Source organism: Delphinapterus leucas, chromosome 3 (genome assembly GCF_059928025.1).
Source record: "Delphinapterus leucas isolate spDelLeu-1000000601 "Yukka" chromosome 3, BTC_Dleu_Yukka2, whole genome shotgun sequence".
Taxonomy (NCBI): domain Eukaryota; kingdom Metazoa; phylum Chordata; class Mammalia; order Artiodactyla; family Monodontidae; genus Delphinapterus; species Delphinapterus leucas.
Window position 1 is genome coordinate 110,983,586 of NC_143131.1, and position 26,293 is coordinate 111,009,878.

General features: G+C 42.5%; 1 protein-coding gene across 16 annotated transcripts in view; it reads right to left on the bottom strand.

Moving 5' to 3' along the window:
- Positions 1–9,089: 9,089 nt before the first annotated feature.
- P4HA2 (prolyl 4-hydroxylase subunit alpha 2) overlaps positions 9,090–26,293 on the bottom strand; it is a 78,558-nt gene continuing 61,354 nt past the window's right edge. For 8 of the 16 annotated variants that reach the window (XM_089909293.1, XM_089909289.1, XM_089909294.1 and 5 more), the window contains 5 exons: positions 22,342–22,395; positions 21,727–21,792; positions 19,932–20,000; positions 19,443–19,539; positions 14,393–17,748 (listed from right to left, as the gene is read on the bottom strand). In XM_089909293.1, coding sequence (XP_089765419.1) covers positions 17,654–17,748; positions 19,443–19,539; positions 19,932–20,000; positions 21,727–21,792; positions 22,342–22,395 — 381 coding nt within the window. In that variant the 3' untranslated portion in view covers positions 14,393–17,653. The other 8 variants (XM_022588740.3, XM_022588739.3, XM_089909296.1 and 5 more) reach the window with 8 other exon arrangements.

Below are 26,293 nucleotides of genomic sequence, written 5' to 3' on the forward strand. Positions count from 1 at the left end.
GGGAGGGCTGCAGGTAGTCAAGCGCCGTTTTGGGCGCTGGCGATAGAGAAGTGGGAAGACAAAGCTCCTTCCCTTAGGGGGTTCCTATTCGAGTTGGGTTAAAACCTAATACACAAATAAGTTTGTCATTTAACGGTGGCGGTGTGTGCTATGAAGAAAGCAGAGCGGGGTAGGGAAATGACGCAGATCTTCACGGAAGTCTTGAAAGGCCTGCCTGATGAGATGCCTGAGAAGGTGGGACTTGGTCAGTCGGAAGGGAATGAGAACAGAAACTCTCTGACTACCTGCGGGAAGAACATTCCAGGCAGAGGGACCAGCAAGCACAAAGGCCTGAGGAGGCCAGTGTGCTGGAGCGCAGGCATAGGGGAGGGAGGGTGGTGGGAACGGAAGGTGCTCTCCGTCTTCGTCAGCCGCTCGCCCTCCGTGAGGGTGAGGGCGCGGGGGTCCCCCTACCTGGAAGGATTGGACGTGCCTACAGGCCGCTCAGCGTGACTCGAAGCCAGGCGACTGCCCCTACGAGCCCCAGTCTCCTCTGCATAACCAGCGGTCAGGGTGACGAGGCGCCCATGGTGGACCCAGAAACAGGCAGGCAGCTTTCTCGCCCATGTAAAATAATGATGTTTAGGGTGGGAAGATAATATACAGGATGCCCAATTAAATTTGAAGTCCGGATACGCAACGAATAATTTTTTAATACCTCTCATGCAAAATTATTCGTTGTTTATCTTAAATTAAAGTTTAACTGGGTGCCCTGTATTTTTGTTTGTTAAATCTGGCAATCCTAATGTTGGAGTTCAGATGCTAGGTTTGGAAACTTAAGCACGGTGCTATGCCAAGCCATATTAGAACCTGAGACAGAAGAAATCGCGTGCCCCTCATATACATGTTTTTGTGTAGTTTTGTTAGTGTTCCCAACGTAGTAAATTAGTTGAAAATATTGCAAAATTGAAAAGATTGGTATATTAAAATTCACATTATTTTTAAGTATTTTATTTATACCAAAAATAAAAATTACTATGTTCTATTTTCCTGGTTTTAGTGGAGGCAGACTCGTCAGTAAAAATTTCAAAATTTACCTCTCTTGACCAAATGCAATCTTAAGTCATCTTAAATTAGCTTCAGTTTACTGAAACTTTTTTTTAGAAACATATTTTTTAATGCTTTTCTCTTTTTTTCAATTTATTTAATTTTTTGTTTTTCTTTTGGCTGCATTGGGTTTTTGAAGCTGTGTGCGTGCTTTCTCCAGTTGGGGAGAGCGGGGGACCACTCCTCCCTGCGGTGCGTGGGCCTCCTACCTCGGTGGCCTCTCTTTTTGCGGAGCACGGGCTCCAGAGCGCAGGCTCACCAGCTGTGGCCCACAGGCTCAGTCGCTCCGCGGCATGTGGGATCCCCCCGGAACAGGGCTCGAACCCACGTCCCCTGCACTGGCAGGCGGACTCCCAACCACTGCGCCTCCAGGGAAGCCCTGAAACTTCTTTTGTAGGATGCCACTGTGACTGGTATTTAGAACAAAATTCCCTAGACCACTTCCAAGTTTGTATAAGATTGCGCTAAGAAAAATTTGTGAATCAGTTTTAGAGGATCCAAACACAATGCTGATTTGATATTACAAATCATTAAAACTACTTCAGATGAAATGTCCATAGTATTTAAATTATCAGACTATTTAACAGGCTGCTTTTTGTAAATCAGATGTATTCATAGAAAGTAACTTTTCTCCAAGTAAAAATTCAGAATATCTGAAGACACTTCACTTGGTAAGTCCACATCTAGGATATCTATAATCTCTTTAATTTCTATTTGATAAACACTTTTTTATAATAATTGATAGACTCATTCAATAATTTTTACATTCCTAATTTCGTTTTCAAATTCAGGAAGTATATTCATACCTCTTGCTAAAGTTTAACATTAATCAAACATACTTTCAGTTACTTGCTCTCATTTGTTATAAGCAAAGGGATAGGACTTCTATTAAGCATGCAGCTTTGTATATAGTCGTGATTTTTTAAAAACTTTTTTTAGTCCAAAATATCATCCCCAACATATAAGTTGCATAAAAATTTGTAATCTATTTGCACAATGATGCTTTATGTTTCAGCATGTTGTATTTTGTCGTTTGATGTTATACCTTTTAACATTTGACAAACATCTTTAATTTGTGTGAAGTGCCTTGATCGCATTTGATCTTGATGCCCCTCAGGATTAGCATTTGTATTTTAATGTAGTTTTTAGAACAGTCATAATATTCTAACTGCTCAATGAATTTTATATATATCTATCTATATCTATCAGTATATCTATATCTTCTGTACAGTACTGAAAAGGTTATATTTGAAGTCACTGAAAGCAGTCTTTTTGCACATTAAATTATGAGCTGAGCAAGGCACAAATTTGGCGTAATCATTTTGGGGGGAAATAGTGGCTTGTATACCCTATATACACACCTGCAATATATGTTCCATTAACATAACTCTGGCCTCAAAGATATTTTATTAAAAGTTTCATTTCATAAGATAGCTCATATCCCTTAATCTCTTCATCTCTTCAGTAAAATCAAAATTTCTTCTGTTATATTCTTTCTTATTAATGTTTATTTATTGATTTGGCTGCGTCGGGTCTTAATTGTGGCACGCAGGATCATCGTTGTGGCATGTGGCATCTTTCATTGCGATATACGGGCTTCTCTCTAGTTGTGGCGCACGGGCTCCAGAGCACGTGCGGGCTTAGTAGTTGCAGCACACAGGCTCTCTAGTTGTGGTGCATGGGCTCTAGAGTTGTGCGGGCTTGGTTGCCCTGGGGCATGTGGGATCTTAGTTCCCCAACCAGGGATCGAACCGGCATCCCCTGCATTGGAAGTCAGATTCCTAACCACTGGACCATCAGGGAAGTCCCTGTTATGATATTCTTAATGCAGACATACTGAAAAATCTGACACACTTGTTCATGATGGGCTACATCTGATATACAAAAAGTAAGGGAAAGTATTTTGCCTCTTTTATTCCCAATAATGTTGCAGATCTAATATGATTTCCTAGCAGCATTATGTACCTCCCCGAAATTCATACGTTCAAGTCCTGACACATAGTACCTTGAAATGCAACTGTATATGGAATTAGGGCCTTAAAGAGGTAATTAAGGTAAGATGAGGTCATATGGGTGGGCCCTAATCCAATATAACTGGTGTCCTTATAAGAGGAGATTTGGACACAGACACATCGAGGGGTGACCATGTGAAGACACAGTGAGAAAGTGACTATCTGCAAGCCAAGGAGAAAAGCCTCAGAAGAAACCAGACTTCCTGACACCTTCATCTTGGACTTCTAGCCTCCAGAACTGTGAGAAAATAAATTTGTTTTAAACAACCCAGTCTGTGATATTTTGTTTTGACAGCCCTAGCAAACTAACACACATTGTAAATTTGTTTTGAATTTTATTAGACAAATAAGGCACAGATTCCTTTTTACGATAGCTACATCAACATCATAATGACTTAAACTAAGATACATACCTAGTTTTTGTTTTCCAACTTTTAAACTCAACTTATCCTGGATATTAAAAGTGTCCAAAGTATAACTGACACAAGTTGGGAGGTAAAAAGGCATGTGAAAGCTAATTTTATATGTCAACTTGGCTAGACTATGGTGACCAGTTGTTTGGTCAAACACTAGTCTAGATCTTCAGCTCACATACTAAAATGTCAGAGATGTTATCTTAGGCTTACAGAACAAAAAAGACGTTTGTGTTACCAGGCAAAGAAGAAAGGACTATAGCTATCAAAAAGTGACAAAGGGAGGGGAAATATGTAATGTAGGATAGTGAATAAAGCTAGATGATCATCTCTCAAATTTCTAAAGTGGAAAAATCAAGAGACAGCACTTTGTAAATATATGCTTTAGAGTCAGAACAATTAAAGACAATTGAAAAAGTTCCTCTCAGAAGGGGGACCAGAGGAGGAGAGAGTAGGGTGGGAAAGCATTATTCATGGTAAGCTCTTCTGTTCCTTACTTTTTAAGCCATGTGCATGTATTTCAAACTGGGATAGCATAGGAAAAAAATTTCTATTTATACTTCAAGACCCAGATCTAATGTGGTGCCAACTCCCTCGTTAAATGAGACCTCACTCTCCTATGCTACTCAAGCACTAGGTTCTCTGTTATCAAACCTCTCAAACTTTACACATCTATTTATGAATCTGTTCCATTACCCAAAATTATTTAAAGGTAAAGGCAGTATTTATCTTTGCTACCACATCAAATCTTTAATAACTGTTGAATGAATAAAAATATACATTCAGATACATTATCTAACCTTTCTGACCTTCAGCTTCTTCTGTATCTGTTCTAAAGAGTTGTGAGCTTGAAGTAACAGACTGCAACATTCCTAGCACACTACCTCACGCACACTGAAATGTTCAACTCTTTGGTGCCATAGTGAACATGTTAATACTTAGCTAAGTAGGTTAATAAAGATTACTGAAAACAATGCCATATCTCTAAGGTTATCTTCTGTTTGTTTCCAGGACCATACAGGGGTTGACAGGAAGGCAACAACACATAACAGATTCCTTAATAGCTGATTCCATGCTTAATGCAGGAAATGTTTAAGATGAATGTGGAACATCTTATTATACCAGGTAGCAAAGGAAGATATCAAAGGCAAATGATATCTGTATTTCATTTCACATGAATATTAATGTCAAAAACAAATGAATAAGAGAATTCTACTCCTAGCTAAGATGGAATAGCTTGTGGTAAATCAACTTTCATGAAACCATGAAAGCTGGATAAATCTCTTAAAAATCTGAAGACATCAACAGACTGCTGAAGCAAAAAGGGCTTAAGCATCAAGATCCTGGGGAAGGATGAATCTCAGGTGGGTGAGCCAAAACTCTGGCCTCTTTTATCCTTTGATCATTTACTGATTCTAGGCATAGCATAAGAGACTGAGGATCCAGATAAAGGACCCAAGCAATGGGCAACTGCTAAGAGACAGAAACCAGCAGAGGTCTTGGTGGTCTCAAAGGGCACTGTAAGACAAAAATGAGACTAATTTTTTTAGCATATTGAATACGAGGGAGGGGTGTGGAACTTAGTAAACCACTCAGACTGTTTACCCATTAGGACATTTTCTGAAATCTGAAGCCATGCACAATGGAAGATTAAGAAGCTAAGCAGAAAACATCTGGGAAAAAAATGGATTTGGGGGGCAATGTCTAGATACTGAGGATACAAGGATTAGAAGTGTAGAACTGCCAGTGAGACAGATCCAGGGAACACTCTAGGCTGTCAACTAAAAAATCCCTGGTGGATTATATCCTGTAAGGGGGTATTGGGGCCCAGGGTAGGCCACCCCAAAATGTACCTCAATGGCATATTATTTTGAATCAAAGTTACTTAAGAAATAGACATCACAAGGGGGACACTCTGACCCTCCTTTCTGTCTCCCTGAAAGCAGGAAATAAATCTCTCGTGTGAAAGTTGCCCTCCTTGCATCTGGAGGTAGAAGGACACCCTTATCACCAGAGTTAAGTGATATCATTATCATTCAGACTGAGGAGCCTGCATAAATCTTGTTACTTATTTAATTTACCACCCTAAGTCCAAATTCTGTTTTGGTTTTTTATTGAGCACCCAAAACCTAAGTTTCTTTGTCCTGCCAATGCTTCACAACTTTATTGTTTCTTTGTCTAAAAGGTATAAAAGCTGCCTGCTTTGGCCACTTCTTAGATCCCATTTCTATGAGACCTCTGTATGCATGATTTAAAATGTTTTTTTCTCCTGTTAATCTGTCTTATATCAATTTTATTATTATACCAGCCACAAGAACTCAAGAGGAGAAGAAGGGGAAATTTTCTCCTCCCTGACAGGGGATAACAAGGGTAACCCAGAGGTAGTGTCTGAAGAAAACTGCAACCCAGCTTTAATTAAGTCAGCCCAGGCCCTGACTGGATTGAGGTGATCAGTCCTCACTCTGCCTAGTAGGAGAGTGGTGTAGGAGGTTATCACCATCCAGAGCCTCTATAATTTGTCATACACAGTGCCCAGCATTCAATCAAAAATTATCAGGCATACCAACAGAATGGACCAAATGACCAGAAACCACAGGAAAAAAAGACAATAGAATGAGATACATAGAAAATCTAAATCATGGAGTTCAGACAAGAACTTTAAAATAACTGATTCATTAGTTAAAGAAAAACATGGAGAAAACAAAAGGTAAATTCCCCAGAGAATTAGAATCTATTAAAAAAAACTGAAAAGACATTCTAGAACTGAAAAATAGATGAATGAATTAGAAGACAGATTAATAGAAAATATCTAGTCTGAAGCGCAAGGGGGAAAAAGAATGGAAGATACAGAAAAGGAGACATAATGAAACACAATGAAAATCCAGATTACTGGGACCCCAGAAAGAGAGGAGAGACAGAAAATGAGACAGAAACAATATTTGAATAATGTCTGAGAAACTTTCAAAACTGATCAAAGACATCAACCCACAAATTCCAGAAGCTCTGTAAATGCCAGGCCAGAAAATAAAAAGAGAAACTCACACTAGGTACATCATAGTAAAACTAGTGAAAACCAAAACAAAGAAAAATTTTAAAATTCAGATAGTAGGGAGGGGGTGGGGGGGGGAAATTACTTTCAAAAGAGCAACAAAATGACAAGATCGCTGAATTTTCAACAGAAATAGTATAGACAGAAAAGAATGGAATTACATCTTTAAAGTGGTTAAAAAAAAACTCCTAGATATATTTAATAGAAATGGATTAGTATATAAGAAGACAGTTGTAAAAATTACCCAAAAACATAGCATAGATATTAAAAATATGAAAGGCAGCTTAAGAGATAAGAATAGTACAATATACTCTAATTTACATTTAACCAGAGTTCCAGAAGGAATGCAGAAAACATTGAAAGAGAAAAGGATTGAATAATTATCCCAAACTGATTAAAGATACTACTGCACAGATTCAAAAAGCCCAAAGCATCTCAAACAGGACCAAAAACAAACAAACAAACCCACCTAGCTTGCCAGTAATTTTTGTTGTTTCTCAGCTCTAAACTCATTTTTCTATACTCTGCTGTTATACTGGAGTTGCAACTCTCTGTATTTCTCAGATTCCCTTACTAGCTGGCTTCCTGTTAGGTTCTGATGGTGGAAGGCACTAGAGGGAGATTGCATGGCAGAAGATAGGTAACAGTTGCCCTAGAGCCAGTGATTTCTTGCATGAGAGTTTTATACATTAAGCCACTGATATATCGGGATTATTTTATTACTCTAGCATTAGCCTAGCCTAGCCTAATAAAATATGTAAAAAGAATCTTTTTAGGTAGACCCTTGCACCTCATATACAAAAATAAAACCTAGGTATATTAAAGATACAAATGTAAAAGATATGACTATAATGATTTTAGAAAAGAATATAAGAGGGCTTCCCTGGTGGTGCAGCAGTTGAGAGTCCGCCTGCCGATGCAGGGGACACTGGTTCGTGCCCCAGTCCAGGAAGATCCCACAGGCCGCGGAGCGGCTAGGTCTATGAGCCATGGCCGCTGAGCCTGTGCGTCCGGAGCCTGTGCTCCGCAACGGGAGAGGCCACAACAGTGAGAGGCCCGCATACCGCGAAAAAAAAAAGAATATAAGAAATATCTTCATAATCTTGGGATACAGAAGAATTTCTTAAACAAGACATAAAAACCATAAATCAAAAAGAAAAAGCTTGATAAATTTGACATAGAAATTAAGAACTTTTGTTCATCAAAAGACAGAACTAGGAGTGAAAAGACAAACTAGAAAAAAGATATTTGCAAAACATGTAACCAACAAAGAGCCTGTGTCCCTATTAAAAATTCCTGTGAATTAGTAAGAAAAAGACTTTAATAGACAAAGATGAAACCTAAAGACTAATAAACATACAAAAAGGTGTTCAATGTCAATAATCATGTTAAAATAGATAACACTATACACATAACAAGCTAGCTAAAATGCACAAGTATGATAATACCAGATATTGGAGAAGGCTGGGATAATAAGAACTCTTATTTACTCCTGGTGACAATGTGCATAACCACTCTGGAATACATTATATGGTAAAGTTGAAGACACACCTACTTAGACTCAGAATTTTCACTTCTAGAAATACATTCTACAGAAATGTGTTTATTTGCACCAGAAATCACATATAAAATGCAATGGCAGCCTTATTCATATTATAAAAGACTGAAACCAACTCAAATGTCTATCAACAGTATATCAGCTATAATATGGTGCTGTCCTACCAAATACACTAACAGAACTGAACTACACGAGTTAACATAAACTACAGCTGCACAGTAACATGAATGAACCCTAGAAACAACTGTAAAATAAACGAAGCCAAACACCCCCCAAAATATACTGATTCCATTACAGAAAGTTCAAAATAAGGGAAAACAAATTTTTTATTTATTTTTTATTACTATTTATTTAGTAATAAAATTTTTATTTTAAAATAAATTTTATCTAAAATAAAATTATTTTTTATTTTTTATTACTATTTATTTAGGGATATAGACACATATAGTAAAACTACAAAGAAAAGCAAAAGCATGACTACCACAAATCACTAGACAATGGTTACCACTGAGGTATGGGGGCAAGGTCAGAAATGTGATCATGGAGGGACTCACAGCAGGTCCTGAGGTGTAAATTTGAAAATAATCTCTTCTCTAACCCAGGTGATGGTGACATGGGTGCTCGTGCTCACCTGCATATTCTTTAAACTGTACGTCTATGTATCACAAACAATTGTGTGTATATCTCAAATTTTTAAAGTTAGAAATTTCAAATTATAACAGCATCACAATCATGGACATACATGATCTCTATGTTCTCTGAGATGCAAGGAGGGACTGTCTCCCTTACTTTGCAGAAAGGACACTGAAGCTTAGAGAAAAAATAAGTGTTGAAACCTGGTCTAGAACCTAACTTCAGGTTTGCCACTCAAGTATTCATTACCTAGATTCTGCCTGTACAGAGAAGATGCATAGGAAATGGTGAACTTGGTAAAAGCTCCCCGTCTTAAAAAAATACTCCAAATAAGGCTCTTTAAGGCTTCTGGCAGGGACATTTTATTTTTTGGTTAAAGCCACATTAATAGAAATTCCATAAAAACAAGCACGTAAACAAGGTATCAGAACTTTGGTTCACTGAAACATCTCACACCTAAAGCACCTGAGGTACAAAAGCACCTTGCTAGGTACTAGACCACCTGACTCTGCTCCAACCCTACCCTTGCGACCAGAGATAGCTGACAGGTGAGGCTGGGACCCAGGTCACCCAAGTCACCCAGGACCTTCCCCAGGACCATCTCTGCTCCAGACAAACATTCACGCCTCCAAAGAGCCGCCTGACAAAGGCTGGAAAGTAGAGGGGGTCTGTCACGTTGAACTTGAAGACAACATGGGCTGTGGGGCCAGGGAGGTGAAGGGCAGAAAAGGATGTCAGTCAACTTCTGTTGATCCACATGGCCTCAAGAACTCCTGTCCTCGTTCATGGAACCACTTATTGGAGACTGTGAACAGATAGAAAGTACGTTACAATCCTGTTGGTTCAGCAGCCAAAATTAATGATTCCTTCTTGATGACTCCTACACTGGGCCTGGGAATCAGACATGACTAAGACTTGGTTTCGGGCATCAAGTTACTTAGGAGCTGGTGAGAAAGAGAGATAATCGTACAAAACTCTGTCAGTGACACACGATACATGTGTGTAGGTTGCTATGGAAACAGAGCCAAAGGGCATCTAACCATGTGGGGGAAGAGGAAACCCCAGGGCTGGGACTCCCTGAATAGGAGTTATCCAGGGAAGAAGATGGACAGAATAGGTGGTTCCTATACCAAGGGGGTCTAGGAAGTGGGAACAGGATGAGAAAGACATCAAGGCATGATCCACACTGGTATATGTCAAAGACCCCAACAAGTTTGATATTACTGGGATGGGGTGGGTGGGAACTCAAAGGTAAGAGACGAGGAAGTCTGTCAGGATTGTGGAGGGCCTGGATGTCAACCTCAGGAGCTCTGGGCCGGCAGATCAATCTTGTGTTCTGTGGGTAGCAGAGAAGCAGAGCTGATGCTAGCACTATCACCTAAACTTGTGTCTTACATGTTCACAAACCACAATTTCACTTCTCAATATAGACTCTTTCATAATGAATGAAAAAACAAATTGCTTTTAATGTACTAATGAAGTCATAGTACTTTTAAAATACAATTAATAATAACTAATTTTTGTAAGTAATACACGAACTTAGTTGAAAAACTCAAATTGTTCTACAAGGCTTATAATGATAAATAGCAATCTCCTACCTACTCCTTCCCACCACCAATCCCCACTTCCTCTAACATTCAACTCTTGTTTCTTCTGATATTTATCCTCATTTTTCTAAAACATAATGTTATTTCTTGACTTCCAACTTTAGATCTTATATGTTGACAGTCTACCATAGAATATGGAGATTTGGAATTTTTTACACCACTGTTAAAATACATAGATCCCCCTCCCATCCCCCAATATAGTTAAATCACAAGTTCTAGTTAACTTAATATTCAGTATTTACATTATTATGTCATGTAAATATTACTCACACTTGAGCTACCAAATAGATGATACAGCTCACCCTTGAACAACACGTTCGAACTGAGCGAGTCCACTTATATGCGGATTTTTTTCATTAGTAAATACTACAGTACTACATGATCCGCAATTGGCTGAATTTGAAAATGCAGAACCTTGGATATGGAGGAACCGTGCATATGGAGGGCCAACTATAAATGAGACACGGGGGCTTCCCTGGTGGCGCAGTCGTTGAGAGTCCGCCTGCCGATGCAGGGGACATGGGCTCCGGCCCCGGTCCGGGAAGATCCCACATGCCGCGGAGCGGCTAGGTCTATGAGCCATGGCCGCTGAGCCTGCGCGTCCGGAGCCTGTGCTCCGCAACTGGAGAGGCCACAACAGTGAGAGTACCGCGTACCGCCAAAAAAAAAAAAAAAAAAGAGACACGGATTTTCAGCTGTGCAGAGGGTCAGCACCCCTAACCCCTGCTTTGTTTTTTGGGGGGTTTTTTCAACATCTTTATTGGAGTATAACTGCTTTACAATGGTGTGTTAGTTTCTGCTTTATACCAAAGTGAATCAGCTATACATATATGTATATCCCCATACCTCTTCCCTCTTGTGTCTCCCTCCCTATCCCACCCCCTAGGTGGTCACAAAGCACTGAGCTGATCTCCCTGTGCAATGTGGCTGCTTCCTACCAGCTATCAGTTTTACATATGGTAGTGTGTATATATCCATGCCACTCTCTCACTTTGTCCCAGCTTACCATTCCCCCTCTCCATGGTCTCAAGTCCATTCTCCAGTAGGTCTGAGTCTTTATTCCCATCCTGCCCCTAGGTTCCTCATGACCTTTTTTCTTTTTTTTAAATTCCATATATATGTGTTAGCATACATTACTTGTTTTTCTCTTTCTGATTTACTTCACTCTGTATGACAGACTCTAGGTCCATCCACCTCACTACAAGTAACTCAATTTCGTTTCCTTTTCTGGCAGACTAATACTCCATTGTATATATGTGCCACATTTTCTTTATCCATTCATCAATGGACACTGAGGTTGCTTCCATGTCCTGGCTATTGTAAATAAAGCTGCAATGAACATTGTGTTAACATGACTCTTTTTGAATTATAGCTTTCTCGGGTATATGCCCAGTAGTGGGATTGCTGGGTCGTATGGTAGTTCTATTTTTAGTTTTTTAAGGAACCTCCACACTGTTCTCCATAGTGGCTGTATCAATTTACATTCCCACTAACAGCGCAGGAGGGTTCCCTTTTCTCCAGCATTTATTGTTTGTAGATTTTTTGTGATGGCCATTCTGACTGGTGTGAGATGATATCTCATTGTAGTTCTGATTTTCATTTCTCTAATGATAAATGAAGTTGAGCATTCTTTTATATGTTTGTTGGCAATCTGTGTATCTTCTTTGGAGAAATGTCTATATAGATCTTCTGCCCATTTTTGGATTGGGTTGTCCGTTTCTTTAGATATTGAGCTGCATGCACTGCTTGTAAATTTTGGAGATTAATCCTTTGTCAGTTGCTTCATTTGCAAATATTTTCTCCCATGCTGAAGGTTGTGTTTTCATCTTGTTTATGGTTTCCTTTGCTGTGCAAAAGCTTTTAAGTTTCATTAGGTCTCATTTATTTTTGTTTTTATTTCCATTTCTCTAGGAGGTGGGCCAAAAAGGATCTTGCTGTGATTTATGTCATAGAATGTTCTGCCTGTTTTCCTCTAAGAGTTTGATAGTTTCTGGCCTTACATTTAGGTCTTTAATCCATATTGAGCTTATTTTTGTGTATGGTGTTAGGGAGTGTTCCAATCTCATACATTTACATGTACCTGTCCAGATTTCCCAGCACCACTTATTGAAGAGGCTGTCTTTAATCTGTTGTATATTCTTGCCTCCTTTATCAAAAATAAGGTGACCATATGTGCGTGGATTTATTTCGGGGATTTCTATCCTGTTCCATTGATCTATATTTCTGTTTTTGTGCCAGTACCATAATGTCTTGATTACTGTAGCTTGGTAGTATAGTCTGAAGTCCAACAGCCTGATTCCTCCAGCTCCGTTTTTCTTTCTCAAGATTGCTTGGGCTATTTGGGGTCTTTTGTGTTTCCATACAAATTGTGAAATTTTTTGTTCTAGCTCTGTGAAAAATGCCAGTGGCAGTTTGACAGGGATTGCATTGAATCTGTAGATTGATTTGGGTAGTATAGTCATTTTCACAATGTTCATTCTTCCAATCCAAGAACATGGTATATCTCTCCATCTGTTGGTATCATCTTTAACTTCTTTCATCAGTATCTTATAGTTTTCTGCATACAGGTCTTTTGTCTCCTTAGGTAGGTTTATTTCTAGGTATTTTATTCTTTTTGTTGCAATGGTAAGTGGGAGTGTTTCCTTAATTTCACTTTCAGATTTTTCATCATTATAGGAATATAAGAATATATAGGAATGCAAGAGATTCTGTGCATTAATTTTGTATCCTGCTACTTTACCAAATTCATTGATTACCTCTAGTAGTTTTCTGGTAGCATCTTTAGGATTCTCTATGTATAGTATCAAGTCATCTGCAAACAGTGACAGCTTTACTTCTTCTTTTCCGATTTGGATTCCTTTTACTTCTTTTTTTTCTCTGATTGCTGTGGCTAAAACTCCACAACAATTTTGAATAATAGTGGTGAGTGTGGGCAGCCTTGTATTGTTCCTGATCTTAGTGGAAATGCTTTCAGTTTTTCAACACTGAGGACAATGTTGGCTGTGGGTTTGTCATATATGGCCTCTATTATTTGAGGTAAGCTCCCTCTATGCCTACTTTCTGGAGGGTTTTTATCATAAATTTGAGTTGAATTTTGTCAAAAGCTTTTTCTGCATCTATTGAGATGTTCATATGGTTTTTATTCTTCAATTTGTTAATATGGTGTATCCCATTGATTGATTCATGTATACTGAAGAATCCTTACATTCTTGGGATAAACCCCACTTGATCATTGTGTATGATCCTTTTAATCTGCTGTTGGATTCTGTTTGCTAGTATTTTGTTGAGGATTTTTTCATCTATGTTCATCAGTGATATTAGCCTGTAGTTTTCTTTGTGACATCTTTGGTTTTGGTATCAGGGTGATGGTGGCCTCGCAGAATGAGTTTGGGAGTGTTCCTCCCTCTGCTATATTTTGGAAGAGTTTGAGAAGGATAGGTGTTAGTTCTTCTTTAAATGTTTGAGAGAATTCGCCTTTGAAGCCATCTGGTCCTGGGCTTTTGTTTGTTGGAAGATTTTCAATCACAATCTCAATTTCACTGCTTGTGATCAGTCTTTATATTTCTTCCTGGTTCAGTCTCGGAAGGTTGTGCATTTCTAAGAATTTGTCCATTTCTTCAAGGTTGTCCATTTTATTGGCATAGAGTTGCTTGTAGTAATCTCTCATGATACTTTGTATTTCTGCAGTATCAGTTGTTACTTCTCCTTTTTAATTTCTATTGATTTGAATCTTCTTCCTTTTTTTCTGGATGAGTCTGGCTAATGGTTTATCAATTTTGTTTATCTTCTCAAAGAACCAGCTTTTAGTTTTATTGATCTTTGCTATCGTTTCCTTCATTTCTTTTTCATTTATTTCTGATCTGATCTTTATGATTTCTTTCCTTATGCTAACTTTGGGGGGGTTTTGTTCTTCTTTCTCTACTTGCTTTAGGTGTAAGGTTAGGTTGTTTATTTGAGCTGTTTCCTATTTCTTAAGGTAGGATTGTATTGCTATAAACTTCCCTCTTAGAACTGCTTTTGCTGCATCCTACAGGTTTTGGGTCGTCATGTTTTCATTGTCATTTGTTTCTAGGTAATTTTTGATTTCCCCTTTGATCTCTTCAGTGATCTCTTGGTTATTAAGTAGTGTACTGTTCAGCCTCCATGTGTTTGTAATTTTGACAGATTTTTTCCTGTAAATGATATCTAGTCTCAGAGTGTGGTGGTCGGAAAAGATACTTGATACGATTTCAATTTTCTTAAATTTACCAAAGCTTGATTTGTGACCCAAGATATGATCTATACTGTAGAATGTTCCATGAGCACTTGAGAAGAAAGTGTATTCTGTTGTTTTTGGATGGAAGGTCCTATAAATATCAATTAAGTCCATCTCGTTTAATGTATCATTTAAAGCTTGTGTTTCCTTATTTATTTTCATTTTGGATGATCTGTTCATTGGTGAAAGTGGGTTGTTAAAGTCCCCTACTATGATTGTGTTGCTGTCGATTTCCCCTTTTATGGCTGTTAGTATTTGCCTTATTTATTGAGGTGCTCCTATGTTGGGGGCATAAATATTTACAATTGTTATATCTTCTTCTTGGATTGATCCCTCGATCATTATGTAGTGTCCTTCTTTGTCTCCTTGTTTTAAAGTCTATTTTGTCTGATATGAGTATTGCTACTCCAGCTTTCTTTTGATTTCCATTTGCATGGAATATCTTTTTCCATCCCCTCACTTTCAGTCTGTATGTGTCCCTAGGTCTGAAGTGGGTCTCTTGTAGACAGCAGATATATGGGTCTTGTCTTTGTATCTATTCAGCCAGTCTATGTCTTTTGGTTGGGGCATTTAACCCATTTACATTTATGGTAATTATCGATATGTATGTTCCTATTCCCATTTTCTTAATTGTTTTGGGTTTGTTATTGTAGGTCTTTTCCTTCTCTTGTGTTTCTTGCCTAGAGAAGTTCCTTTAGCATTTGTTGTAGAGCTGGTTTGGTGGTGCTGAATTCTCTTAGCTTTTGCTTGTCTGTAAAGGTTTTAATTTCTCCATCAAATATGATGAGATCCTTGCTGGGTAATCTTGGTTGTAGGTTTTTCCCTTTCATCACTTTAAATATGTCCCGCCACCCCCTTCTGGCTTGCAGAGTTTCTGCTGAAATATCAGCTGTTAACCTTATGGGGATTCCCTTGTATGTTATTTTTCCCTTGCTGCTTTTAATGTTTTCTTTGCAATTTTTTTTTTTTTTCAGTATGCAGGCCTCTCACTGTTGTGCCCTCTCCAGCTGCGGAGCACAGGCTCCAGACGCGCAGGCTCAGCGGCCATGGCTCACGGGCCCAGCCGCTCCGCAGCATGTGGGAGCTTCCTGGACCGGGGCACGAACCCATGTCCACTGCGCCACCGGGGAAGCCCTGTATTTAATTTTTGACGGTTTGATTAATATGTGTCTTAACGTGTTTCTCCTTGGATTTATCCTGTATGGGACTCTCTGTGCTTCCTGGACTTGATTAACTATTTCCTTTCCCATATTAGGGAAGTTTTTCAACTATAATCTCTTCAGATATTTTCTCAGTCCCTTTCTTTTTCTCTTGTTCTTCTGGGACCCCTATAATTTGAATGTTGGTGCATTTAATGTTGTCCCAGATGTATCAGAGGTCTCTGAGACTGTCCTCAATTGTTTTCATTCTTTTTTTTTATTCTGCTTCTGCAGTAGTTATTTCCACTATTTTATCTTCCAGGTCACTTATCCATTCTTCTGCCTCAGTTATTCTGCTATTGGTTCCTTCTAGAGAGTTTTAAATTTCATTTATTGTGTCGTTCATCATTTGTTTACTCTTTAGTTCTTCTAGGTCCTTGTTAAACGTTTCTTGTATTTTCTCCATTCTACTTCCAAGATTTTGGGTCATCTTTACTATCATTAGTCTGAATTCTTTTTCAGGTAGACTGCCAATTTCCTCTTCATTTGTTTGGTCTGGTGGGTTTTTACCTTGCTCCTTCATCTGCTGTGTGTTTCTCTGTCTTCTCATTTTGCTTAACTTACTGTGTTTAGGGTCTCCTTTCCTCAGGCTGCAGGTTCGTAGTTCCCATTGTTTTTGGTGTTTGTCCCCAGTGGCTAAGGTAGGTTCAGTGGGCTGTGTAGGCTTCCTGGTGGAGGGGACTAGTGCCTGTGTTCTGGTGGATGAGGCTGGATCTTGTCTTTCTGGTGGGCAGGTCCGCATCTGGTGGTGTGTTTTGCGGTGTCTGTGACCTTATTATGATTTTAGGCAGCGTCTCTGCTAATGGGTGGGGTTGTGTTCCTGTCTTCCTGGCTGTTTTGCATAGGGTGTCCAGCACTGCAGCTTGCTGGTCGTTGTGTGGAGCTGGGTCTTGGCGTTGAGATGGAGATTTCTAGGAGATTTTCACCGTTTGATATTACATGGAGCTGGGAGGTCTCTGATGGACCAATGTCCTGAACTCGGCTCTCCCACCTCAGAGGCTCAGGCCTGACACCCAGCCAGAGCACGAAGACCCTGTCATCCACATGGCTCAGAAAAAAGGGGAGAAAAAAAGAAAGGAAATAATAATAATAATAAAATAAAGTTATTAAAATAAAAAATAGGTATTAAAATTTTTTTAAATTAATAATAAAAAAGAGAGCAACCAAACCAAAAAACGAATCCACCAATGATAACAAGCGCTAAAATCTATACTAAAAAGAAAAAAAAAACCAGAACCCTAGGACAAATGGTAAAAGCAAAGCTATACAGACAAAATCACACACAGAAGCATACACGTACACACTCAGAAAAAGAGAAAAAGGAAAAATATATAGTTGCTCCCAAAGTCCACTGCCTCAATTTGGGATGATTTGTTGTCTATTCAGGTATTCCATAGATGCAGGGTACATCAAGTTGATTGTGGAGATTTAATCCACTGCTCCTGAGGCTGCTGGGAGAGATTTCCCTTTCTCTTCATTGTTCACACAGCTCCTGGGGTTCAGCTTTGGATTGGGCGCTGCCTTTGCGTGTAGGTGGCCTGAGGCCATCTGTTCCCCACTCAGAAAGGATGGGATTAAAGTATCAGCTGATTAGGGCGCTCTGGCTCACCCAGGCCGGGGGGGAGGGAGGGGTACAGAATGCTGGGCAAGCCTGCGGTGGCGGATGCCAGCATGACGTTGCACCAGCATGAGGCACGCCGTGTGTTCTCCCAGGGATGCTGTCCCTGGATCATGGGACCCTGGCAGTGGTGTGCTGCACAGGCTCCCAGGAAGGGAGGTGTGGATAGTGACCTGTGCTTGCACACAGGCTTCTTGGTGGCTGAAGCAGCAGGCTTAGTGTCTCATGCCCATCTCTGGGGTCCGCACTGATAGCCACTGCTCACGTCCGTCTCTGGAGCTCTTTTAAGCAGTGCTCTTAATCCCCTCTCCTTGCGCACTGCGAAACAAAGGGGCAAGAAAAAGTCTCTTGCCTCTTCGGCACCTCCAGACCTTTTCCCGGGCTCCCTCCCGGCTAGCTGTGGCACACTAACCCCCTTCAGGCTGTGTTCACGCAGCCAACCCCAGTCCTCTCCCTGGGGTCTGACCCCTGAAGCCCGAGCCTCAGCTCCCAGGTCCCACACCCCCACCCCCTGGTGGGTGAGCAGACACGCCTCTCGGGCTGTTGAGTGCTGGCTGGCATCAATCCTCTGTGCAGGAATCCCTCTGCTTTGCCCTCTGCACCCCTGTTGCTGCACTCTCCTCCGTGGCTCTGAAGCTTCCCCCCTCCACCACCCATGAAGGGGCTTCCTACTGTGTGGAAACCTTTCCTCCTTCACAGCTCCCTCCCACTAGTGCAGGTCCCATCTCTCTTGTTTTGTCTCTGTTTTTTCTTTTTTCTTTTGCCCTACCCAGGTATGTGGGGAGTTTCTTGCCTTTTGGGAGGTCTGAGTTCTTCTGCCAGCGTTCAGTAGGTGTTCTATAGGGGTTGTTCCACATGTAGATGTATTTCTGATGTGTTTGTGGGGAGGAAGGTGATCTCCACATCTTACTCTTCCGCCATCTTTTTTTCTTTTTTCTGGCTGCGTTGGGTCTTCATTGCTCCGCACGGGCTTTTCTCTACTTGCGGCGAGCAGGGGCTCCTCTTCGTTGCAGTGTGTGGGTTTCTCATTGCGGTGGCTTCTCTTGTTGCAGAGCACAGGCTCTAAGCGCATGGGCTTCTATAGTTGTGGCTCACGGGCTCTAGAGCGCAAGCTCAGTAGTCGTGGCGCACGGGCTTAGGTGCTCCGCGGCATGTGGGATCTTCCCGGACCAGGGCCCGAACCCGTGTTCCCTGCATTGGCAGGCAGATTCTTAACCACTGCGTCACCATGGAAGCCCTCTTCTGCCATCTTCAAGCTCCTCCCCTGCTTTGTTCAAGGGTCAACTGTACTTATATTTGCTTTCTTGTACAACTTTTTCTTTTCTCATTTTCTTTTTCATTTGCTTAATTTTCTCTGAACCTATCACTCTTTATCCCCATAACTCTCCAAGAGGGCTATAAACTTATCTCTTTGTGATCACTTCCTGTCACATCCTGCTTCAAGCCTCTCTATGACTCACCACAGCTGCTTCCAGAATAAAGCTCAACTTCAGCCTCCACAGTTTGGTCCTAGACTTGCCTCATCTCTTGGCCCCTGTGCCACGGGCCTCCCCTTGCACAAGAGACAAAGGCAGCCAGCCCCCACACCTTGATGCTCGTTTTAGCCTGTGCCTTGTTCCACGTGGGTTTTGCTTGCCTGGGACACTCTCTCCTCTCTGTTTTCAGTTCTCCCCCACTGCAACCTCTGAACCCTTGCCAGAGTCCACTTTTCTGGGGAGCCCTCCTGGACCTACGAAGCTTATGTAGCTATTCTTCCTTGGGGCTTCCTTAGCTCTCTACGCATCTCTGGGAGTGTTCCCAACCAGCTGTCTTGGCACATAACTAGCTGAGTGGACAGCAACATGGCTGGGTGGGACTACCTGTTAGCAAGAAAAAACAAAAACAAAAAACCAAATCTCAAAAAGTGAGACAGTCTTGGCTTTGTGAAAATTTAGCAGCAACTGTCTCCCAGCTCAGAGTCTCAGGCTGACCACTAGAGCCCAGAGGCCAACACCACACCTTAAGCCACTCACCCCACTTGCAGCCCACAAGCACGGGGCAGGCAGCATGTCTCGTTCGGTAGTCACCTTCCCCGCTCCGCAGGAGGTTGTACCAGAATACAGCCGTACCCTGGAAAGAGAAGCCCTGTCATACAACACCCTTAGATATTGGGCTCAAGGATCTGACCCCGAGTACCAAAGAGCCCTCCCTGAGTAGAAACACCCTCACTTTCCCATGTCCAGGGGCACAGGGCTTTGGCACTCCAGTACAGAGAAGCTCCCCAGAAAGCACCTACCCTTCACGGTAGCGTGGATGTTTGGAATCCCACCTGGCCCTAAAGGGACTTCCCTCTCCATCCCATCTCGCCAGATGGAAGCTGAGACCACAGGTCAGGGTTCAGGCAGGAAGGGGCTAAGGCCCCTCAAAGTGATATTCAAGCAGGCCAGAGAATGGGACTAGGAGACATGGATGAGGTCTGAGTTCTGCACTTCAACTTTTGACCCACAAGAACCAGAACTTACCTTCTTAGGCCAAAGTGCAGCCCCCAGATCAGGAAAGACAGTGGCACCACCAGCTTCCACATCGCTCATCTGGGAATACAAGGCATAGAGCTTGGCCCTTCTACTCAATGCTCTCAGAGCAACTGAGCCACCAAGGACATGACAAAGTATGCAGATCACCCTCCTCTGAGCATGAACAACTCCACCACCAGCCCTTTGGCCAAGAAAGGCTCTTCCCACACCCTGCCCCTCCCTAAACCCTGTTTAATCTGTGTGGTTCATCAGGACAGTCTCCATGCCATGGAGAGATGTAGGCCTGCAGGATACCCATATCTTGGCTGTCAGGTGGGAAAAATCTGAGTCTGTACTGGGAAAATGCCTGACTGACCCCACCCCCTTTATCCTCATCCAGGCTGGCCTGCCTAAGCCACTGTGCTCTGTGAGCTTCCCTGACCAGGAGCTCCCTGCAGCTTCTAACACCATCTGTGGTCCCAACTATGGATTCTGTTTCTCTGGCTTGAGTAACGTGCAGCTCTAGTCAGACCCTCACCTTCCCAGAACAGCTACCGTCCCCAGGGCCAGCTAGGGCACTGTGTCTCCAGAAGGCCTGCTTTCTCCCACAGTAAAACCTCAAACTAAATGGAACACAATATCCACAGTAGCAAGGCTGCACTCATGCCCACAGAGCGTGCCTCAGCTCATGCCCAAAGCGCCACTTCTTTCTCATCTGTCTCTTACTTCAAGTTTTTTGCCTGTAATGTAATCAAACGTGGAGCTAAAATATTTCCACAGGACACATACCAGACAGACTGAAAGGCACCCAACAGACATATGGTAAATGAATAAGATGAAAACCCCTGATGGCTTCCCACCAGAGTGGGCTGAAGGTCCTGGCAGTCTCACCAGCCTCTCCCTCTAGCCACCCCAGATTAATGCACTATCTCTGAGACCCACAACCCTTTTTCTCTTTTTCCAACATCCCAATCTCCTTCCCTCTTCCAGGTCTCCACACATTCTCTTCTCTACCAGAAATCATGTTCCACCAACTAATTTCCACTCAATCTTCAAGTCTCAACCGACAAGTTACTTCCCAAGGTAGGCCTTCTCTGAACCCCAACTCTGCACTACTTCTTCAAAGCACTTATCACTATGGTAACTAAACAATTACCTCTCCTATGTTTAAAAGTAAGTCTTTCATATTAGGACCGTAAGCCTAAGAGAGACCACAAATGTCCTGCTCACCAGCATGTTCACGGCAGTCCCCAGCACATAATAACCACATGATAAAAACTTAAACAAGACACCAAAGGGAAAAGTGGACACAGGCTTCTGTCTCTAAGTTACTTGACAGCTTCTATGCCTCTCTAGACCTGGCTGTCTCAGCAGAGGGGAGAGGAAACTGTTCCTTGTGTGAGAGGTAAACCCAACAGCCTGTGGCTGGAGTACAGGTAGCAGGTGGCAGGCAGGCCACTGAGCTCTGGGGAAACGAAGGCAGCTTCATCTAAGAGCACTTCCAAGCTACCTCCTCACTCTGCTGCCAAGCAGGGAACCCTCCAGGACACCCATCCCAAAAGTCCAGACTAGCTGTGGGCCATCTAATAGGAGCCAGGGATGTAAATGTCACAGGGGTTGGGGGAAGCACACAAATGGCAACAAAGGGCAACTCTCTACTCCAGCCAAGAAGGGCGCTGAGGGCCAGAAGGGCCCAGCCATCAAGCAACAGCTGGGGGTATCAGCTCTGACAGGAGTGGATATAAGAGAGCACTCTGGACCCAGGCTCCCCTTAAGGCCCACACACTGCACGCGTCATACTCACGTAGTTTAAGAACGTGGCCACACGATTCCCCGTCCCTAAACGCTTGAAAGCATCTTGCTCATCCTTCTATAAAATTAAGTGAGAGTAAACAGTGGGCCTGTACCCAATACTTACATAGTTAAGAAACGTCGCTAACCTATTTCCCTCCGTTTTGAGGCCGCTGTCAAAAGGTCGCTGCAATAGACAACAACTTTCACCCGAGTTTGCAACTGACTTCACCCACCACCCACAGGACTGGGGCCAAAAAGGTCAAGGGAAGGTACTAAGTATGTGTTCCATATATTGGCCTGGACCAGGGGCCAAGGCTGCAAAGGAAACCCTGGCCAGGCATGGGGGAGAGGGGGCAGGAACAGCTTTCACAGAGACCTAGTGAGGTCCTCTGCTTTAGAGTCAGGGCAAAGAATGGCAGGCTTGGGCCAGGGGGACTACTCCTGACCTCACAGGGGAAACAGCTGGGATGCACTTGGCTCTGGACTTGGGCTTCTCCAGCAACAAAGAGGGGGCCCTGGTGAGGCAGGGGGGCCTGATGTGAAGGCCACAGTGCTCCTAAAAGCTCCAGCCTTCTCAAACCAGCTACAGCAGAGCCCTTGAAAGCACCTGTGATTTGGGCCTTACCCTAGAGAAGTCAAAGTGTGGCTCGTACTGTCCTCCCATTCCATAATTAGCAACCTGGTGGGAAATAACAGCATTGGACTGTTAGCAGCATGAACCACCCTGAAGCAGCCCATCTCCCTAGGTAACAACCAGATCCCCAAGAGCAACCTCTCTAAGGAGGGTAACTATCCCCTGCCAGTACAGGCAGAACAAATGCTGCAAACAGGTCTACAGCTGTGTCCAAGAGGAAGGGTGCAGCACAAATGTGGTTTCCCAAAAAGGAAAAGATGGGCAAGCTGCAGATGACCACTGTGGAGAAGCTCCAGCCCTTCAGGGCAGCAGCAGAGGGAGCCCTCCTTGAGGCAGGCCCTGGCCTGGGCCCTGATTATTTGGAAGATAATGAGATGGTAATCCAGAAGAATGCCAACAACAAACTCAGGATTGGGGGTTTTTTTAATGCTAGTTTGGAAGCTACTCAGTGCCTGGCAGTGCTCCTGCCACCTCTGTCACCATGCCCCAGAAGCTCTTCTTGGTCAGTCTGAATAGGACAAACAAATCCCACTCCATCTCACAGTGGTACACTGCACAGAGTAATTCTGCATCCAAGTGAAGCAGCAGGGAACGGGCGGCTGGCTGCAGGGGGACCAAAACTGCTGCTCTACCTCAGTGCCCCCAGTGGAAGCCTGGACCTGGAATAGGGCCTGAGCCACCTCAGGTGCCACTAATTGGATTAGAAATCATAAATGCTTTTATGAACAGTTTATCAGCACAATATAAGTCCTAAATCACAATGGTTATTTTAGCTTCAGTAGCTAGATGAGAGATGAAGTTCATGACAAAATACAGAATCTGACATGAAAGCTGATGTACCAAATGGTACCACTAATGTCCATCTGGGAACACTTGGCTACTGTATCTTAATGAAACCATACACACCTTTGGAGTTCAAATATTAGTCCTCAGAAAATTGATTTTGTATATCCGTTTTGGCAATTCTAACAGGTGAAAGATGCTGCAAAACTGGCAATAATGGCGACCCATGGACATGAGGGAGAGAGAGGAAGGGTGAGCTTTACAAGAGAGAAAATCCTCCTCTTGGAGTGAAAAACAGTATTTATCAAATGTGATGAAATGTGGATTTTCGGCAGCATGATTTTTCCGTGTCCAAAAAAATTAAAATGTTGATATGAAGAATCAGAATCAGTGAGAAAATATGCTGTCATATACTGCTTTAGCCTTCAAGTTTCCCACACCAGGGGCTTCCCTGGTGGTGCAGTGGTTAAGAATCCGCCTGCCAATGCAGGGGCCACAGGTTTGAGCCCTGGTCGGGGAAGATCCCACATGCCGTGGAGCAACTAAGCCCACGCGCCACAACTACTGAGCCCGCGTGCCTAGACCCCGTGCTCCGCAACAAGAGAAGCCACCGCAATGAGAAGCCCGTGCACCGCAACGAAGAGTAGCCCCTGCTCGCAGCAACTAGAGAAAAAGCCCGCACCCAGCAACGAAGACCCAACGAGGCTAAAAATACATAAATTTATTTTTTTAACAATTAAAAAAAAAAAAGATTCCCACACCAAAAATAGCTACAAATCCTATCAACAGTGCAAGGAGGCCTAGTGCAAGGAGGTCAGCAGGTGACCCTAAGCCTGGAGGTTCATCTAAGCAGGGAAGTTCTAGAGCAGTTGATGAAGTGACATTACAAATGCTTTTTCTTTGGATCCACTATAGTCGAGAACTTGAAGAAAATTGTAAACATGACTGTGATCAATTTGCCAGTGCACTCAGGAAAATTCAGTTGCTGCCTGTTGTTGGAGCAGCAGGGTATGACTGCATTTTCCAACACTCCCACTTGTTGGATGGAGTGCTTAAACTTTCACTACCTGGGGATAATGAAAGAAGCTGTATTGTTAACAGCTGGCTCATCTTTTAACAGTTTTGGGAATCACATTTGATCATGGTGCTAAAGCTATTATACCTATACTATTTTAATACTGTCCCCAAATAGTACAAGTGTCACGGGAACTTCCGGATGTGCAGCCATCAGAATCACCATCTGAGAAAACTCCGGGCCACAGACCCATACCTTTAATAACAATCAAAACTGATTCCTGGGAGGAGGTATTCATTTGTTACAAAAGTAGAAGAATCAGTCCTTTGAAAAATGTGGGTATTTATGATATTGAGGTCAGAATGAAGGGGAAAAAATGGTTAGAAATCACTTATTTGGTGAGGCTGACACATCTAGTCGGAAGTGTCTTCAATCTTCAAGAATTCTGGCAATGTAGCATCTCTTCCACTCTTAGGCCCTCATCCAATTCAAAAGAAAGCCTCTTTTACCCTTTCTTCCAAATAATCTATAGCAAACACATCAACTACAGATGAAAGAGTGTCAATAGATAGCATAAAAACCAGTTCATTTCCAGAAGCCTGTAGGGACCCTGGTGAGAAGGCTGTTGCTGGTGCCTAGGCATGTATCACACTGCATGGAATGTGGAATGGGCACAGACAGGTACTGAAACCCAGGTTCCTATCCTCAGACCATGTAGGATCAAAGGTTTCAACAATGCTGACTGGCAAAGAAAATGCCAAGGCAGTTCCTAGAGAATGAAAGCAAACAAAAATGGTGTCTCAACCTCCTGGCAGCTGTGGTCTTCTTCCAGAAGAGCCCTGACCATAAAAGCCCCTCCACTGGAGTTGCGGCATTCAGATCCCATTCATCAATTGAGTTACAACATGACAAGATATCAGTTAAGATGAAGCCAGGGTTGTGGCAGAGAAGCCAGTCCAAGCACGAAGCTGCTGTCTTCTGGGGTTGCATGTGAGATAGGGTTCAGAGGGTGCAGCCAGGAGAGCAACAGGGGCACAGGTCCTGTACACTCTTTTCAGCCTCTTGGTCCAGGGTACAGAATCAGCAACCAAAAAGAACATCATCCTCAGTAAGGGCCACAGCAGTCCTAACACTGGCTCTGATATGCAGTGGTAGATGTCTTAACAACAACAACAAAGCTGCTCCAGGAAGATATGAATCACAACTACGCCAACAGGGATGCACCCAGGGCATGGAGAGCCCCTATCACTCTTGAAATGGTGGTGTTCTCACACGTAAGAGGAAAGTGGGAGATGTGGCAGAAGTCCTCTCTTGATGTGCTTGTCTGCAGAACTTACCCAAAAATTAGGCTTACAAACTCAACACTAAGTTGAGTTGAAATGAAAAAATTACATTAAAATTTCACGGGACTGTAAGATAATCAGCATGTTTTTAAAAACTCTGGTGGACTTCACATAGATTCATTAAGGATGACCTTCAAAATTGGTTTTGATTGCTGACACAGCTATGGGGTGGGGGAAATGAGTGCTGATTTGCTTGTATGTGTCCAGGCAGAAGTTCAGAGAATCTTTTCCAAGTGATCTCAGTTCAGTATTCTACTGAAGAGCCATGGTTGATCAGGTAAAGTGTGATATTCTTAAATACACGGGAACTCTGGCCAAACAGACAGATCCAGGGGGCTCAAGAAAAATGCCATTGAAACTTCTCTGGCAGTGTCTCAGATCGTCATTTTACAGCAGAACCCAGAAGTTGGGATGTTCAGAAGGGAGTGTGGCCAGTACTGATTTGAACTCAACAGAACAGACAACACATTAGTAGCAGCTTTACCCAAAATTTTCAGCATGGTGCTACCATGTTTCTTCACAATCACCTCTGAAATAAAAAACAGGAGGCCAGGGTCCCAAGGGGGTACTTAGAAAGGAGCATTCCACCTTCACCAGCCAACCAGTCCAGGCCTCTCAATGCTACCAATGTATTACAGAACACTTTACCTCCAAGTGCATTTGACTATGACTCAGAACCATGACCTATGAAGATATTTATAGCTCTTAGAGGTGTCCCTGAAACAACTCAGGATTTCAGCTTCTGTAGTCAAGAAGACATAAATGGGCCTGCCATGCCCACCAATGATCCCTAGCTCCGAGT